The 15,336-nt window shown below is 46.7% G+C and overlaps 1 protein-coding gene across 8 annotated transcripts in view; it reads right to left on the bottom strand.

Annotated features, from left to right (window-relative positions):
• The window catches only part of LOC147615100 (uncharacterized), a 121,149-nt gene that overhangs the window by 835 nt on the left and 104,978 nt on the right, over positions 1-15,336 (bottom strand). For all 8 annotated transcript variants that reach the window (XR_015262746.1, XM_086779070.1, XM_086779067.1 and 5 more), the window contains one exon: positions 155-1,099. Coding sequence is in view for 7 of the 8 variants with exons in the window: in XM_086779070.1 (XP_086635196.1) it covers positions 155-1,099 (945 nt within the window). In the remaining variant the exon portion in view is untranslated. The remainder of the gene's footprint in view (positions 1-154; positions 1,100-15,336) is intronic.

Raw genomic sequence — 15,336 nt, 5'->3', positions numbered from 1 at the left:
ACCACACATTTAAGCATGCACAAGTTAGTTGTAAACTGTAATTTGTCACCTTGTAGAGCTAGACACTTGGTATGAGTAGCAGTGGCTTGAATGTGTGAGTGGATTTCATTGGAAGAATTGCTTAAAACAAAGCAAGCAAGAGTATCAAACATACCGGAATGCCAAGAAGGGCTCCCTGAGCTGTCACAAAAACAGGTAATCCCCTTCTTACAGGAAGGGGAATGCTCTTCAACTTAGCCAAGGCCTCTTGTGCTTTCGTAGCCAAGGAGTTGAAGCAGCACGGTAAAACACACACTTTCTGCAAACTTTTATCCTTTCCTTGCCCTTCTGGATTGAAATTTATAAGGTCTGTAGCTGAAATCCGACAGCATTTGGATGCACCATGAAGAGTCACCCCATGAGAAACACACAATCCCTGCTCTGCACACTGAGAAAGAAAAACCCAATCCTTATCATTCATGTACCGCACCCATAATGCATTCGTCTGTTGCATGGACTCATACTGAATCCTGCAGCATCGGAATGGGTTTGAGAATAAAAGCTGCAAACCAGACGCTTTCTCCTCAGATTCTGCCATATGTTTTGGTTTTTTCCCCCAAGCAATCCAAAACCGGTTCATGAAATAGCATGCATGACCACAAGGAACCTGCATTCCTGAACTCAAATCTGTAGGCTTGCGTTGACCACAACCAAAATGTTTTTCTGTTTTCTTTTGCAAACTACCTTCTCCACTGCCTGTCGACTCCATGGACAATTCATCTAATAGTTTTGAGAGAGCCAAGGTGGACCAGTCTGAAAGGATGCCCGCCCGCTTTGCCTCGGACAATAACTGTGCTGGATCTTTCACATTTGTGAACCTTTTATGTAGATCGGTTTCAAAGACGTTCTCATCAAACCTGATAACAGGTGTTGAGGCTTCCATCGTCACCTGTAGGACAGCGCCTGATTCACTACTGTGGTTATGATCATAAGCCCAAACAGTGTTCACTGGTTCTGCACTAACTGGTGCTTTAGAGTCACAAGAAGCACAGATCAAAAGCTGAGATCCTTTCGATCCAGGAGCCATACAGATGTTGCAGCCGGCAAGAGTTAATGCGCCCTATTATCAACATGAAACAATGGATTACCAGAAAAGAGCACACTTGACACAATCAAGATGAAGTTAGATGCTCAAAGCAACAAATCAGGAGGACACCAGCTAAAGCTCATGTTTATTTGTGTGAAAAAAAAGTGGGCATGTGTTCAATTCAGCACAATAAACAGTATCCCATAGAATTTGTAAGAATTACCTTTTTTGGGTGTGCATGTGTGCGCGCGCATGTGTGTGCAACTACATCATGTAGTGAGGATAAATTTATTTTAAAAAAGACTCAGCATCTCAAGTACAAACCCTCTATGTGGCCAATAAGGATCATTGTGTTTCCTCCTCATCTATGACATCATTCAGGCTGTCTACATTTACCTTGGTGGTAAATTCTTACATCTCCTATGCGCGCGCGCGCGCGCGCGCGTGTGTGTGTGTGTGTGTGAGAGAGAGAGAGAGAGAGAGAGAGAGAGAGAGAGAGAGAGAAAGAAAGTTATATTAACGTCTACGGAGACCCTAGGGCCTATGAGACCAAAAGTAATACAATGGTACCATAAATATACTAGGCCATGGAAAACTGAAAGAAAAAGTAAATGAAAACATCTGACAATACATGTGATCAACAATGATCCTATGTAGAGTAAGATATGTTGTGATCAGCTAATGCGGCCAGAACCTATCTGATGGTTGAGTGAATGTCAGGCCTCTGTGATGGGAGCGTGTCATGTCAACGGAGAACCTCACGAATCTGTCTCTGTGTGGTGGAGGGTCCCGATGCTCTGGGTCGGGGACATCTGGCTCGCAGAATGGATCGAGCTCTCGCGCTAAGAACTCCTATGGGGCGTGGAGATGGAGCGTGGGTACGGGTGGTGGGCTCTGATGTCGTAGTAGAGTTATATTAAACGTCTTTAAAAGACCCAACGGGTCTATGAGACCAAAAGTGATACAAAAGTGTGTGTGTGTGTGTGAGATAGAGAGAGAGAGAGAGAAAGAGACGTGACTACATCATGTACTGAGGATAAACTTAAAAAGACCCAGCATCTCAATGTGTAGCCAATAGGGATCAACGTGTCTCTTCCTCATCTATGACCTCATACAGGCTGCCTACATTTATCTCCCTTGGTGGAGCATTCCTACGTCTCTGAAGGATCTCTCGGGTTCGAAGCTGTCATGTACAGAGGAATCTCGGTCCAATGGGTCATGGAAGTCTCGCACAATGTGCTAGAGTGCCTTCTCCAATGTAACTCCTGGATGGCATGTTGGTTGGGGTATCCCTGATGCTGTCAGCATGCACTGCCCGACCTGTCCTGGTGAGATCGTCTAGGGGCTCCTACGGTGGTCCCAAGTTTCTCCATCCATGAGCTGTTGAAGGAAATTGGTGATAGGTGGCTGTGAAGTGCCTTGGGCCTGGGCTTGGGAGTCAAGGCTCTCTATAAAGAGGATCTCTGTGTCTGTGTAGCTCCATCAGGTAGAGGCCCAGGCAGCACTGGTCAATGACTCGGGCAATGGGACGAAACTATCCCTGAAGTGACAGTGGAACCTCCCTCCGGGCATCTGAAAAGAAAGTTGTCTCCAACCTCCCCAATGGAGTAGAGCCTACAAATCATGTCCCCCCTTGCAATGCACTCTCTGTCTCCCAATCTCCACTCTCAAATGATGTAATGAGACCATAGTTGCATGCAACGGAAATGGCTTGAAACAAAGAAACGGAAACGGCATGTCTTTAACATTATATAATAGATGTTAATAGAAACGACGAAAAAGGTTGAGAAAAATGTTGAAATAATACACCAAAATACCATGTGACATTGGGGATATGGGCATATGGTTCATTAGGTCTATAGCCAACTTGGTGTGAATACTCTAGGTGTGAACAACCTCTTAGTTAGAGTCAAAAGTTAGGGTTTGATGCCTATAAAAGGGTATTGTACTTCGTGGTTTAATCATTTCAATCATAATACGATCATCTTGTATTTGCCCAACATGATCTCTCTTGTGTGCTCAAGCGTCCTCCTCTCTCTCTTCTTCTCGCTCTACAACCATGGAGAGATTTCAACCTCCATAGCTCTAGGGTTGATCATCCTGTGATTTGCCAACATGGTATCAGAGCCATGATTCTCAATGTTTATGCTTTGCTTATCATCTACTTCGCGTACGCTAATTATGATTAGTGAGTAATTACCCTTTTTTTTTTTATCATTTCTTCACTTTTTGGTCATCTCCTCTACCCATGAGCATTGGAATGATGAACGCCCCCCCCCCCAACGCCCCCCCCCCCCCCCCCCCCCCCCCCCCCCACACACACACACACACCACGTGGGCTTCATCAGACCCCCCCATCTGCCTTTCCTACGCATGCCCAGCCGCGCCCGATCGGGAGAGGAGATAGTAGACTGGCTCGGTGTGGCAACTGACACACCATTTTACTAAGCCAGTTGAGATGACCATTGGTGCATGCTCTTCCCCCAGAGTCGCCAGCCCTGGTCCTGATAGCCAATGACTCGGGCAATGGGCTGAAACTACCCCTGAAGAGACAGTAGAACCTCCCTCTTATCTCATAGTACACCACACATCTGAAAAGAAAGTGCTCCTCTGTCGCAACCTCCCCAATGGAGCAGAGCCTACAAATCATGTCCTCCCTTGCAATGCAGTTTGCTCTCCCAATCTCCACTCTCAAACAATGTAATGAGACCATAGTTGCATGAAATGGAAATGGCAACAAAAACAGATGATGTCTCCACAACGGAAATGGCTTGAAATTAGGAAACGGAAACAGCTAGGAAACAGAATGTCTTTAAAATTACATAGTAGATGTTAATAGAAATGATGAAAAAATTTGAGAGAAATAGAGGAGAAACTTGGGGTAGATCACAATCTAATAGATAAAACAAAGGAAATTGGAGAAATCAAAACTTACCACGCGAAAACCGTGAAGGATTCCTCAGTGAGATTAGAAAATGGGGAAATGTAAACAAAAGAGGTTCCTCCCGAGAAACGGACTTTTGCAACGTGTGGCGAGGAAACGACCGTTTCCTATTAGGAGAGGCTTTAAATAATACCATCATTTGTTATCCGTAAAAAGTGTTTGCGGTAAAGATGGCTTTGTGAGAAGCTCTAGCGGGTCTAGCCATGTGTTGCAGATATGTAGGGGTACAAGGTCAAAGCAGCTGAGTCAGTGTATAGTAAGAGGTAATAGTGGTGTATCTAGACTGTAATGGAATGACGATAAATGATCCATGAAGAGACAATGTGGGAGGAGCCATCGTGCAAACTTGCATACAATGCCCTATCCTGTCCCTACCCTATAAGTTGTCTAGATTCAAAGTCTGGGTAGTTGGTTTCTCTATCCTTAATGTAGATGCGATAGAGATATGTAACTTCTAGATGAGTGCAGTAACAACCAAGGGTGCTACTCCAAACTCTCTGCAAGAATGATGTGGCGGGAATCATGCATGAAAACATCATGTGCAAACCCTCCATCCTCTTGTAGTATCCTCCCCTAGATATGGTCCCCAAAAGGGGGCCCCATAAATGATTGCAACTGCTACTAGTGTGTCAAAGAGCCAGCTCTTTCCCTCTGCACTCACCGGTTCCCCGTTCCCCCCCGGCCCCCCCCCCCCCCCCCCCCCCCCCCCCCCCCCCCCGTGGGGTAGTTTTGGGGCAGCCCATGGATAACAGTGTCTTCCTGTTGCAGAAGCAAGTATTTTCAAGGAGACGGTGGCTCCCGTCCGCATCTATGTGGTTTTGCAACACTCAAGGCCATCTACCATGGAGATGTTGGAAATTGGGTGGGGACCAAGTCCCAGGAGGTCACCCATCCTAGTTGTGTTCACACCAATGCGCACTGGACTGGAGGTTTCCACAAATTGGTCTAGCCATCCAAACCCCAAAACCTTAAGGTGATGGAGGATCTCTGGTCTATCCATTTTGTGAGAATCTCCTAGTGCTACACTTCGGTACCACTTTTCTCAACACCCCCCTTGGTGTCGACTTGTCCACTTTTTTCTTAGATGAGAGGTTGAAATTGTCCATGTTTTCTTGGCTTTCTCTCATGGTTCAAAGGTTACAATTCAGCCCATGGGTCTAGCCATCCAGACCCCAAAACCTTAAGGTGATGGAGGACCTCCGACCTATTCATTTTGTGAAAATCTTTTAGTGCTACACTTTGGTACCACTTTTCTCAACAGGAGAGCGGTCCAATGATCTTCTCTTTCCCCCTGAGCACGACTCCAAGGACGATATGGAGTCTGCCACTATTCACCAACAGGTGATAGAGAGCTCTCCCCCACCATCTGTTAGACCTACGGATTACTGACATGTTCGCTCATTTTTGGCCGCTGGCACAAATGGAGTTGGGTGGCTCTAGCCACAAGAATCATGGTGGGGAGTTGGTGTCCTCCAACCTAGAGGTTCTCCCCTTTGTTTTTCTTCATGTCTCGATGGCAGTACCCCTCCTACAAATATGTTCATTGTGACATGTGGAGACTAGAACAAGCCTACTCCAGGGCCCGGCAAGAGTGCTTCCACACGGAGGGCACGATTTGTGACCATCTAGTGAGGCTTCACCCCACGACGGATTGTGATTACTCACCACCCAAACCCACGCCCAAGACCCTTAAGAGTGCAGGGCAGTTCCGACAGTTCCGCCTCCCACTACTCTTAGATAGTGGATTGTCTCCTGGAACATTCAGGGTTTGGGTGGACCGCAGTGCTTGAGGAGGCACGGGATCCTTAGAGAGGAGCTTCACAGAGCCGTAGTCGGTGGACCTATTGACATACTCTTCCTTGAGGAGCACCATCTCTCCGAGGGTCGCACACACAAATGCGGGAAGATTCTCCAGGGCAAAAGCCATACCTTCTCATCCCATGGCTTTGGCCCCTCTGAGATCCAAGGCGGGTTATGCATCTCCGTTTGTGAGCACCTGTTACTAGCAATTATTGACTCAACCACCTTAGTCACGAGGCGAGCGTAGTGGGTGATCATTAGAAGGAGACTGGTTTACAGGGGTTGCGCTACCTATCCGTTCACAGGAGGCCAATGAGACGGTAGCATACCTGTCATGAGACGTGGGGAATCTCCAGAGATTCACTAATGCAATCGAGATCTTCTACCATGCATCCGGTGCACATATCAACTAGCACAAGTCATGTGTTTTTTGGGTTGGCACCCATGCACCGAGTCTGGGTCCCTTGGCCGCAGAGCACTAGATTCAGTGTACGGGGTCCCTTGGCCGCAGAGCACTAGACGGATCTTCACAGAGATGCGCGTCTGTGGCTTTAGCCCAGCATTTGAGGAAAGATTTGCAGCTAGTCTATTACGAGCTTGGGATCACCTCAGGCCGGCCCTTCAACAGTTTGCTCCATCTCCAAGGAGCATCTCCAAAAGCCCTTGATTTGGAACCCCCTCATCTGTTTACCTAGTGGTCACGTGCTAGGGGATGGCCCTCATGTATCCTAGGGAGCTTTGAGCATGGACCCTGCTAGGTCCCTTGGCGATTGGCTTACGTTCACACAGCTCCCCCCAGTGGCTTAGGAGAGCTGGGATCTGGGGCAAGGATAGACTCATCCTCGACATTGACTCTACCATTCCTCTTGAGCGGTTGACCCCGATCTCTGACCCTATTCGCCCGCAGCAACTGGGAGTGTTCACCAGGCATGATATTCTCCTGGTAGTTCATGGTGCGGATAAGAGCTCCGCCTTGCTCACCTTTTTGATTGGACCTCATGGCAGATTAGTGAGATCAGAGCCCCCCTTGGAGGACTTTTAGGGGATGCACGTTACAAAGGGTGACGGTGATCGGATTCCATGCACCTGAGTGGCACATTGACCCACCACCGGCCAAGGTGGCCAGGGAGAGACTAGCGTTTATGGATTTGGGAGAGTCGGCCCATCACGCGCCTCGAAGGGAGTGGACTTGGTGTGATCTTGCAGACAAGGAAGAGACTTTGGGTACCCCATTTTTTGCATACACTGCACGGCTTGGCCATAGGATCCAGTGCCCGAGGTCGAGGACACTCCGACAGTAACAGGACATTGGCAGTCACATGGCCTCTCACCGCACTTTCTCTCAGATTTCTGGAAGAGGCTCTGGGATAGTTTTCAACCTCGGAAGATCACTCTCTTTTTGTGGTTGCTAGCACATAGGAGTTTGGCTGTTGGCATGTGGCTGGCCATTAGAGGTAGTCACGCATCATATCCGAGATGTGGCCATCCCCAGGAGTCTCAACAACATTGTCTCTAGGATTGCTTGAATGCTTAGCAGGTTTGGCAGCGGATTATCCGTATCTTCACTATGGATAGGGCCTCTTCCCGCTATTACTTGGGGCACTGTCCTTTGGGCCACTAAGGCCGAGGTTGTAATGGCTTATGAAGAGGAAGGTGGGGGGCTAGCCCTTCAGGTCTCTCACCTTCACATCTCGATAGTGCCAGTCCCAGCTCCATCTATTGGCCACTGGACTCCTGGTTCGAACTAGAGATGGGAGATTTGTAGTAATATTTCCGCATGGCACATCGGGAGAGCACGGTGGAGCGAAGCCATCGAAGGAACCCACATCCTGCCTGCGGAGTTCAACAGAAGCATCCGGCTCAACATCGTTGAATTGTACTCCAAAAGGTGGCTTTGCCTACAGCGGCATTCGGCGCATATACATTTAAAAAGCCCACACGATCCTCTCCAACAATCCTGATTGTTCCCCACACTAAGCCCGACGAGTGTCAATGGTGCTTGAGCCATCTACTGCCGGCAAAAGCTGCTCGCTCACAGAAATACAAACTCCCCCCTGCATCCCGAAGGGACCAAAAGAGGGAGACCAGAAAGTGTGACTCCTACCCAGTAGAATCTTTCTACAGCGGGCAGATACACCCCTTTGAAAGATGGTGCTCCTAGAGGAAGAGAATATCAATGGGCCCCCCCACTATTGCTCTATGAAGCTCTCCTCTAAGGATGCCACGCCTCTGAAAGCATTGAGGCCCCCCCAAACCATGGATGAACCCATGAGGCAATCCGCATATCTAATCTCTATGGGAAGCGGAACTATCGGAACTGCCCTCCACTCGAACAGTCTTGGGCGTGGGTTTTGACGAGGAGAAATAGTCAATCCTAGGGATGAATACGCGCTAGGTGGGCACGGAATGGCTCTCCATGTGACGCCACTCGGTCCGAGCCTGGGAATAAGCATATGCTGGGCTCCACCTGTCACAATGCAAGTTATCTGTAGAAGGGAGAAGGGGGACTACTACTGAGATATGAAGGAACACAAAAAGTAGCACCTCCCAGTTAAAGGACACCACCTCCCCGTCCTGATCACTCTGGCCCGAGCCTCCAACTCCATCCGAGCCAAAGGCCAAAGATGGGTAAGCACGTCGATGATGCGCAGATCATGCAAATGATGAGAGAGCTCGACTGCCTTCCCTTGGATGGTAGCAAACACCAACGTATCCAATTCCATCCTAGGTGTTGCACTCAAAGGAAAAGAGAAGATCATTGCACCACTCTTTGGCGTGGACCTGGAGTGATGAAATACCCACAATTGCAAACGGGAGCCACGGTCTCCTCAAAAAAACCAGTTTCTTCGACAGGGAGACATCGAAAGAAACTGTAATCCACTGGCTGTCCCCACAAACCATGGGGAGGCCACTCGCGACTCTAGTAGGAGAGCCCTCGTCGCGGTGATGGTCATCTCAAAAATGACTCCAAGAAACGATGAATCAAGCGGTAGACTGAACTCGCCGGTTGCCTCCGTTGCGGGTCCAGTGCAGCCGGAGTGCTCCAGAGAGCCGGAAGGAGGGGGCTCCCAAGGAGTCGGGTCAGAGGAAGCTGCTAAGAGGAGAGCTGAAGACGAAAGGGAGGGGAGCCAGGGGGTGTAAACCGACCTTGGTCTTCAGACAAAACCAAAGGGCGGTGCAAAAACAAACTTGCACACAAAATACTTCAACACCTTTGAAGATCAAGAAAAGGAAAACAAACAGGGGGAGCTAGAGTGCTCCTGCAAACAGTACACGGACACCGATTGGCCCCAAAACGCAGTGGCGTCCCTTGCGGAATTTCTTTAATTGATTATAATAGCTTTGATTACAATAAGGCTCGAAACTCAGCCGTCACAGTAGAACTCCTTAAGCCTGCAAAGACTCTACATCATGGCTTCATATCCACTCCGCATCCACAAACAAATCCAGCCATTGTTCACATCAAAAGACTCTTTCACATGAGTCCTGCATACAGAAGCTTTCTCCCATGATCAGGAGCCACAACTATCCATAGCCTCTCACCCTATGAATTGCATCACACCCTGACACATCCAATGCTTCTGCATCCCAAACCGTTTCCCAAAAGAGAACTCGCATCACAGCACAGCATACCATTCAGTCGACACACCTATACCAACCCTCTCTACCTTCCAAGGAAGGGTACTATCCATCTCTGCCATGGATTCCCTGTCCCCTGTCCAATCAGTAGCAAGGCTCTACCAAACATGTGTCCACTCCTGTAACCGCTGCCTGCATGTGACCTATCTCCTGGAGAACCATAAACATGTTTCCTCGAGAAACCTACGACCTGTTTCCACGTGAAACCCTTAGCCCTGTTTCCCTTTAAAACCTTTGTCTTGTTTCCATACAGAACCATTCACAGCACCATTCAACAACAGTGCCAACAACGGCATACATCTAGTTATCTATTCCCTCATAAAACATCTCGAAACATAGAGATGCCCATAATTGTAGGTCCCTCTGTTCCTTTCCAACAGGAAGAAAACAATCTCCTCCATGAGCATGCAACCATGCGAGCTTGCATCGCTCCCATGCCAAGAAACATAACCAGGTTACCTTTTGTACTTGCAGCCAATAACCCAAAAACAGGTTACCTTGTACTTGCAGCCAATAACCCAAAACAGGCCATAAAAATCAGCCCCATGTCTCCTTCCAAGAGAGAGAGAAAAGCCCACGCGACTGTCTGTTTCCTGCTCAATCATGCATTTCTGCCCTCTTGCAATCCAACCCATGCGACTGTGCCAAGGAGAGAGAGAGAACCCAAAAACGTGTTGTTTAGCCTCTTGTAACGTGCAGCCAATCGAGAGAGAGAGAGAGAGAGAGAGAGAGAGAGAAAGCAGTCCTGCAGCCGCCTTCCACCAGAGAGAGGGAATCCAAAAGCATGCTTTTCAGCCCTGCAATTCCTGTAGGCCAGCCCGCCAGCCCTTCCAAAGAGAAAGCACTCCTGCAGTTTTGCTGTAGCCAACCTCTCTCCAAAAAGCGTGCATAGCATGAGTTCAGCCCTGTGCGCAATCCAACCTGCCTGTGTGCCAAGCGAAGAGGGACAGAGAGAGAACATGTGATGTCGCTTCAGTCCGCCAGCCCTCCTTCCGAAAAAGCACACGCGTGCCGTGCCCACCAGGAAAACCACACCAAAAAGCATATGCTTCAGATCCAGCAGGCGCCTCCCAAAAAGCATGAGATAAAAAGAGGCGCATCCTCCAAAAGTGGAGTAGCCCAAATTAGCTTTTGGGCCACCAAAGGTTATAAAACCTTTTAAATTAAAATCTCTTTGTCCCCTTCACACTTGGGGTTGTCCACACATGGGTTTCCTTTTCAACTCCAAACTAATGCCATTCACACTGTCCACCATGTCCCCGTGCTGTCAAATCCCCACCGGATCTCCTCGTGGAACGCTCCTGGTACGAGACTCGAAACCTGCAAACAAACAAACAAACAACAAGGGGGTGTAGGCCTGACTCACCTCCCAACCATGACAGCCGTAGGCAAGCCCACAGTCTTGGCTGTCCCCACTGAGCCACGAGCTGAGCTAACTAGGTTGACGTACCGACCAATCTCCACCTCGCGACGCCCCATACCGCCACAAAGTACCCTCGCGGGCCTCGAGATTGCTGCCGGCCTCGGCTGCGTAAAGCAAGTGCACGTCTGCACTAGATCCAAGCTCCAAACCATAGATCTCTCACAAATCACGCGAGACTCTATATGACTAATGACTACCCTTTTATAGGCTCTTGGCCGGTCATCGGGCGTCCACACTTGGGCGCCCGCCCGTCCATACTTGGATGCCCGCCCGTTAGTCTTTCCCTAACTCAGCTCGCCAATCAGCCTGCCTAGCTCCAAGCTTCCCCAAACCTCGAAGCTAGTCTTGTGTGCGTGTAGCACACGGTAGATACACACTGTGCACATGACATACTCCCCTTCCTCTAAGAGCTCACTCCTGAGCTCACTAAAAAGCCAGGGTAATATCTCTGAAGAGTAGTCAATGTCTCCCATGTAGCGTCCTCCTCATCACGATCCTTCCACTTGATCTTGTATTCCGTGATAAGCGTATTACGCAATCTTCTTTCACGAAATCCAAGAATTTTTTCAGGTTCGTGTGGAACAAATGTCATGTCCTCGATATCTATGATTTCTTAAGTAACTAACTAGTCTGTTCCACCCAGTACTTCCTTAAGTCTACTGACATGAAATACAGGATGAACTTTCACATGAGAAGGCAAATCCAATTCATATGCAACTGAACCAATCCTTCGTGTAATACGAAATGGTCCACAGTATCTAGGGGATAATTTCGAAGATCGACCTGTCCGTAAAGTCTCAAAATCTTTCGGAACTCGCAAATACACCATCATTCCTTCAGAGAACTCTCTGGGTGAACGATGTCTATTAGAATAAAATCTGTCTCGGTCTTGAGCACTTCTAATATATTCCTTCGTAACTTGTAACATTTCTTGCATATCTTGCAAAAAATTACGTGTTGCATCATGCTGAAGTCTTGAGAATCCTACTGTAACAGGTGATCTAGGTTGAAAACCATACATAAGCATGAAAGGACTAAAACCTGTACTCATATGCTTAGTACTGTTATATGCAAATTCTAACATAGGAAGATAATCCTCCCATGAACTCTGTCTTTTGGATACATATGCCCGAAGCATATGCTCCAAAATCTGATTCACTCTTTCAGTCTGGCCATCAGATTTAATATGATCTGAGAAACTCAAATTCAAAGTTGTTTCCAACTTCTCAAAAACAAGTTTCCAAAAATCACTCGTAAACTTAAGTCCCTATCACTGACTATGTCCTGCGGTAACCCGTACAATCTAAACAATTGCTCGATAAATTGTCGTGCTAATTGCGTAGCTGTAATAGTCTTCCGGGTCGGTAAAAATCTAGCCATTTTTGTCAAGCGATCTACCACAACCCAAATAGAATCGTGGCCTTGATGTGTTCTTGGCAATTCGGTAATAAAATCCATGGAAATACTTTCTCATTTATTACCTGGGATTTGCAAAGGATGCAACAACCCAGCTTGTCTAAAGCGTCCAGCTTTATTTGCCTGACAAATTTGACACTTGAGAACATAATCTTCTACATACCCTTTCATGTTTGGCCAATAAAAAGTGTGTTTTACTAATGATAGCGTCCTGTGTACCCCAGGGTGTCCAGCAGAAGGAGCGTCGTGACACTCCTTAAGAATCTTGGACCTAATGTCCGAGATCTGTGGTACACAAATTTTGTCATTAGGGAATAGTAAACCATTCCGAATCATCCACTGGGCTCCTGCAGCCTGAATGGTAGGCTGTTCAGTCATTGAGTCTTGGTCAATCAACGAGCTCCCGTCCTGGATCTTCTGCCAAAATGGACCAAAATAACTATCAGTCCTGCAAAGCCCTCTCAATGACTGAAATAAGTCGGTAGAAATCTCGGTGAACGACAAAGTATTCACCTCTCTAATTCGACTAAGCGCATCTACAACACTATTCATGGACCCTTTCCAATAACGGATCTCAAAATCAAAATCTTGCATTAATTCAGCCCAACGAGCTTTCTTTCCTCTCAAATCATCCGCATCACACACATACTTGATTGACTGATGATCTATCAATACCACAAACTTGGAGCCATATAAATAATGTCTCCAAACCTTGAGAGCATGAATCATAGCATAAAGCTCCTTCTCAAGGGCTGGCCAACGAGATTGAGTGTCGTCTAGCTTTTTACTTTCAAAAGTAACCGGTCTACTATCTTGAAATAGAGCAGTCCCGATGGCGCAGTCACTGGCATCAATTTCAAGAACATAAGGCCGACTAGGATCGGGTAATGCTAAGATAGGTGCTTCCTTGACTTTATCTTTCAAAAGTCTGAAGGCTATATCCGAATCGTTATTCCAAGTGATAGGCTGATTTGACTTACGTCTCCGACCTTTCAAAAAGTCGGTCATCGGTAGTGTGAGCTGAGAGTACTCCCGCACAGATTTTCGAAGAAAAACAACAAAACCGAGAAAAGAACAAAGTTGTTTCACTGTTCGCGGTATAGGCCAATCCAGAACCTTCTGAACTCGGTCATGGTCAATGCTCAATCCATCTCTAGTGATCTTGTGTCCCAAGTAAATGATTTCTGTCATAAAGAACTCACATTTACCTAATTTAGCATATAGTCGATTCTGTCTTAAAATAGATAAGACAATCGTGAGGTGTCTAACATGATCCTCCAGACTACAACTATATATCAAAATATCGTCCAAGAACACCACCATAAATTTCCCCAAATGTTCACGAAAAAGATCGTTCATCATTTGCTGGAAAGTGACTGGAGCATTGGTTAACCCAAAAGGTAATACGAGAAACTTGTAATGGCCATACCTAGTCCGAAAGGCGGTTCTTTCGACATGCCTTTCATGAATACATATTTGGTGATAGCCAGTACGTAAATCTATCTCCGTGAAATATTTCGCTCCTGCTAACCGGTCAATCAGGTCATCTGATCTAGGGAGAGGATAACGGTTCTTAATTGTCAGCTTGTTCGTAATCTATACACATTTTTCAGGTGTTGTCCTTCTTTCTCCTAAGCAACACAGGTGCACCCCAAGGTGATTTACTTGGACGGATCTGGCCCATCCTCAAATAATCTTGGAGTTGTTTAGCCAACTCATCTTCCTCAGCTTGGCTCATCCTGTAAGGTGGAATACTAACAGGATGGGCACCAGGGATCAAGTCAATACGATGATCTACTATCCTTTCAGGTAGTAAACCCGATGGCAGTTCCTTAGGAAATACATCTTGAAACGAATCAAGTATCTTCTGTAATTCTTTGCTTTCAAACACACTTAATTCATTGACATCCATGGAAGGTATGAGAAATGAAGAAAGTGGAATCAATACACAATGGAAAGCGGTATACAAAGAAGAATCCATTATATTTCCAAAATCAACTGTATTTACAAGAGGTCCCTGAGAAGGATGTATACAATCACCTAAAATACTATACTCGATGTTCCTATACTGAAAAGAAAAAATATGACTAGACCAATCTATCTCGACTTGAAGAGTCTTAAACCACTCAATCCCTAATAACAAGTCTACATTTTCTAGATGCATAATATAGCATTCCAGAGTATCTTTGTAGTCATGAATCTGGATTAGAAGCATCTCCACCTTTCGATCCCATACTTGCCCTCTCGCATGTAGGCGTACCTCATAGGTATGATCGCTGGGTGTCGTATCAAGACTCAATTTCTGCACAAGTTTGTAGTTAACAAAGTTGTGAGCTGCTAGTGTCTAGAAGAATGTGCATTCTATGGCCATTCACTTCTCCATAAACTCGGAGAAGATCATGCAAGCCAGAAAAACTTTAGAGTTGAACAAACAATCTGAACATGTACTAGGGTGAGAAAGTACAGTAACTGACGTACCTGTCAAAGACAACTGGTTAGCTGCCTTTGGTTTGGGTCCTACGCTGGTCTTTGCACCCTTTTGCTTCGGGCACTTGTTACGCATGTGTCCTTTTTCTTCGCAGATGAAACAACGTCCCTCCTTCTTGAGCTTTAAAGCCTTAAGGAGTCGTTTCTTCTTCGCTGGTGTCGAACTTGAATTCTTCGAAGGTTGGTCCGAAGACTTTCCTTCAGTCGTGTTAGCCATAGGTGAGGAGAACTTTCTTTTATGCTTATTCCCTTGCTCGGTAACGGATTTAGACTTGGAAGAGACCATTGTATCATCATAGATACGAGCTGAATGAATGGCTTCGTCCAAGGTTTTGCATTTGGCATTTTTAACCTGTAAACGGTATGAGTCTGATAAACCAGCTACGAAGAACTCCAAAAGAGTAGTGGGATCCATCTTTATAGCTTTCATTTGCAAGTCCCTAAACTTCTGGAGGTAGACCTCATAAGTGAGGTGCTGCGAGGTCATGGTTAAAGCGGTAAACCGAGCAACAACATCATAATCATCCTCTTTCTTGAGGAATTCCTTCTTGAAGACGTCTT

This window comes from Cibotium barometz, chromosome 40 (assembly GCF_041138505.1).
Source record: "Cibotium barometz isolate CiBa-2024 chromosome 40, ASM4113850v1, whole genome shotgun sequence".
NCBI classification, from domain to species: Eukaryota; Viridiplantae; Streptophyta; class Polypodiopsida; order Cyatheales; family Cibotiaceae; genus Cibotium; species Cibotium barometz.
Note: the sequence above shows the minus strand (reverse complement) of the source record. Positions and strands in the feature narration are given on the sequence as shown.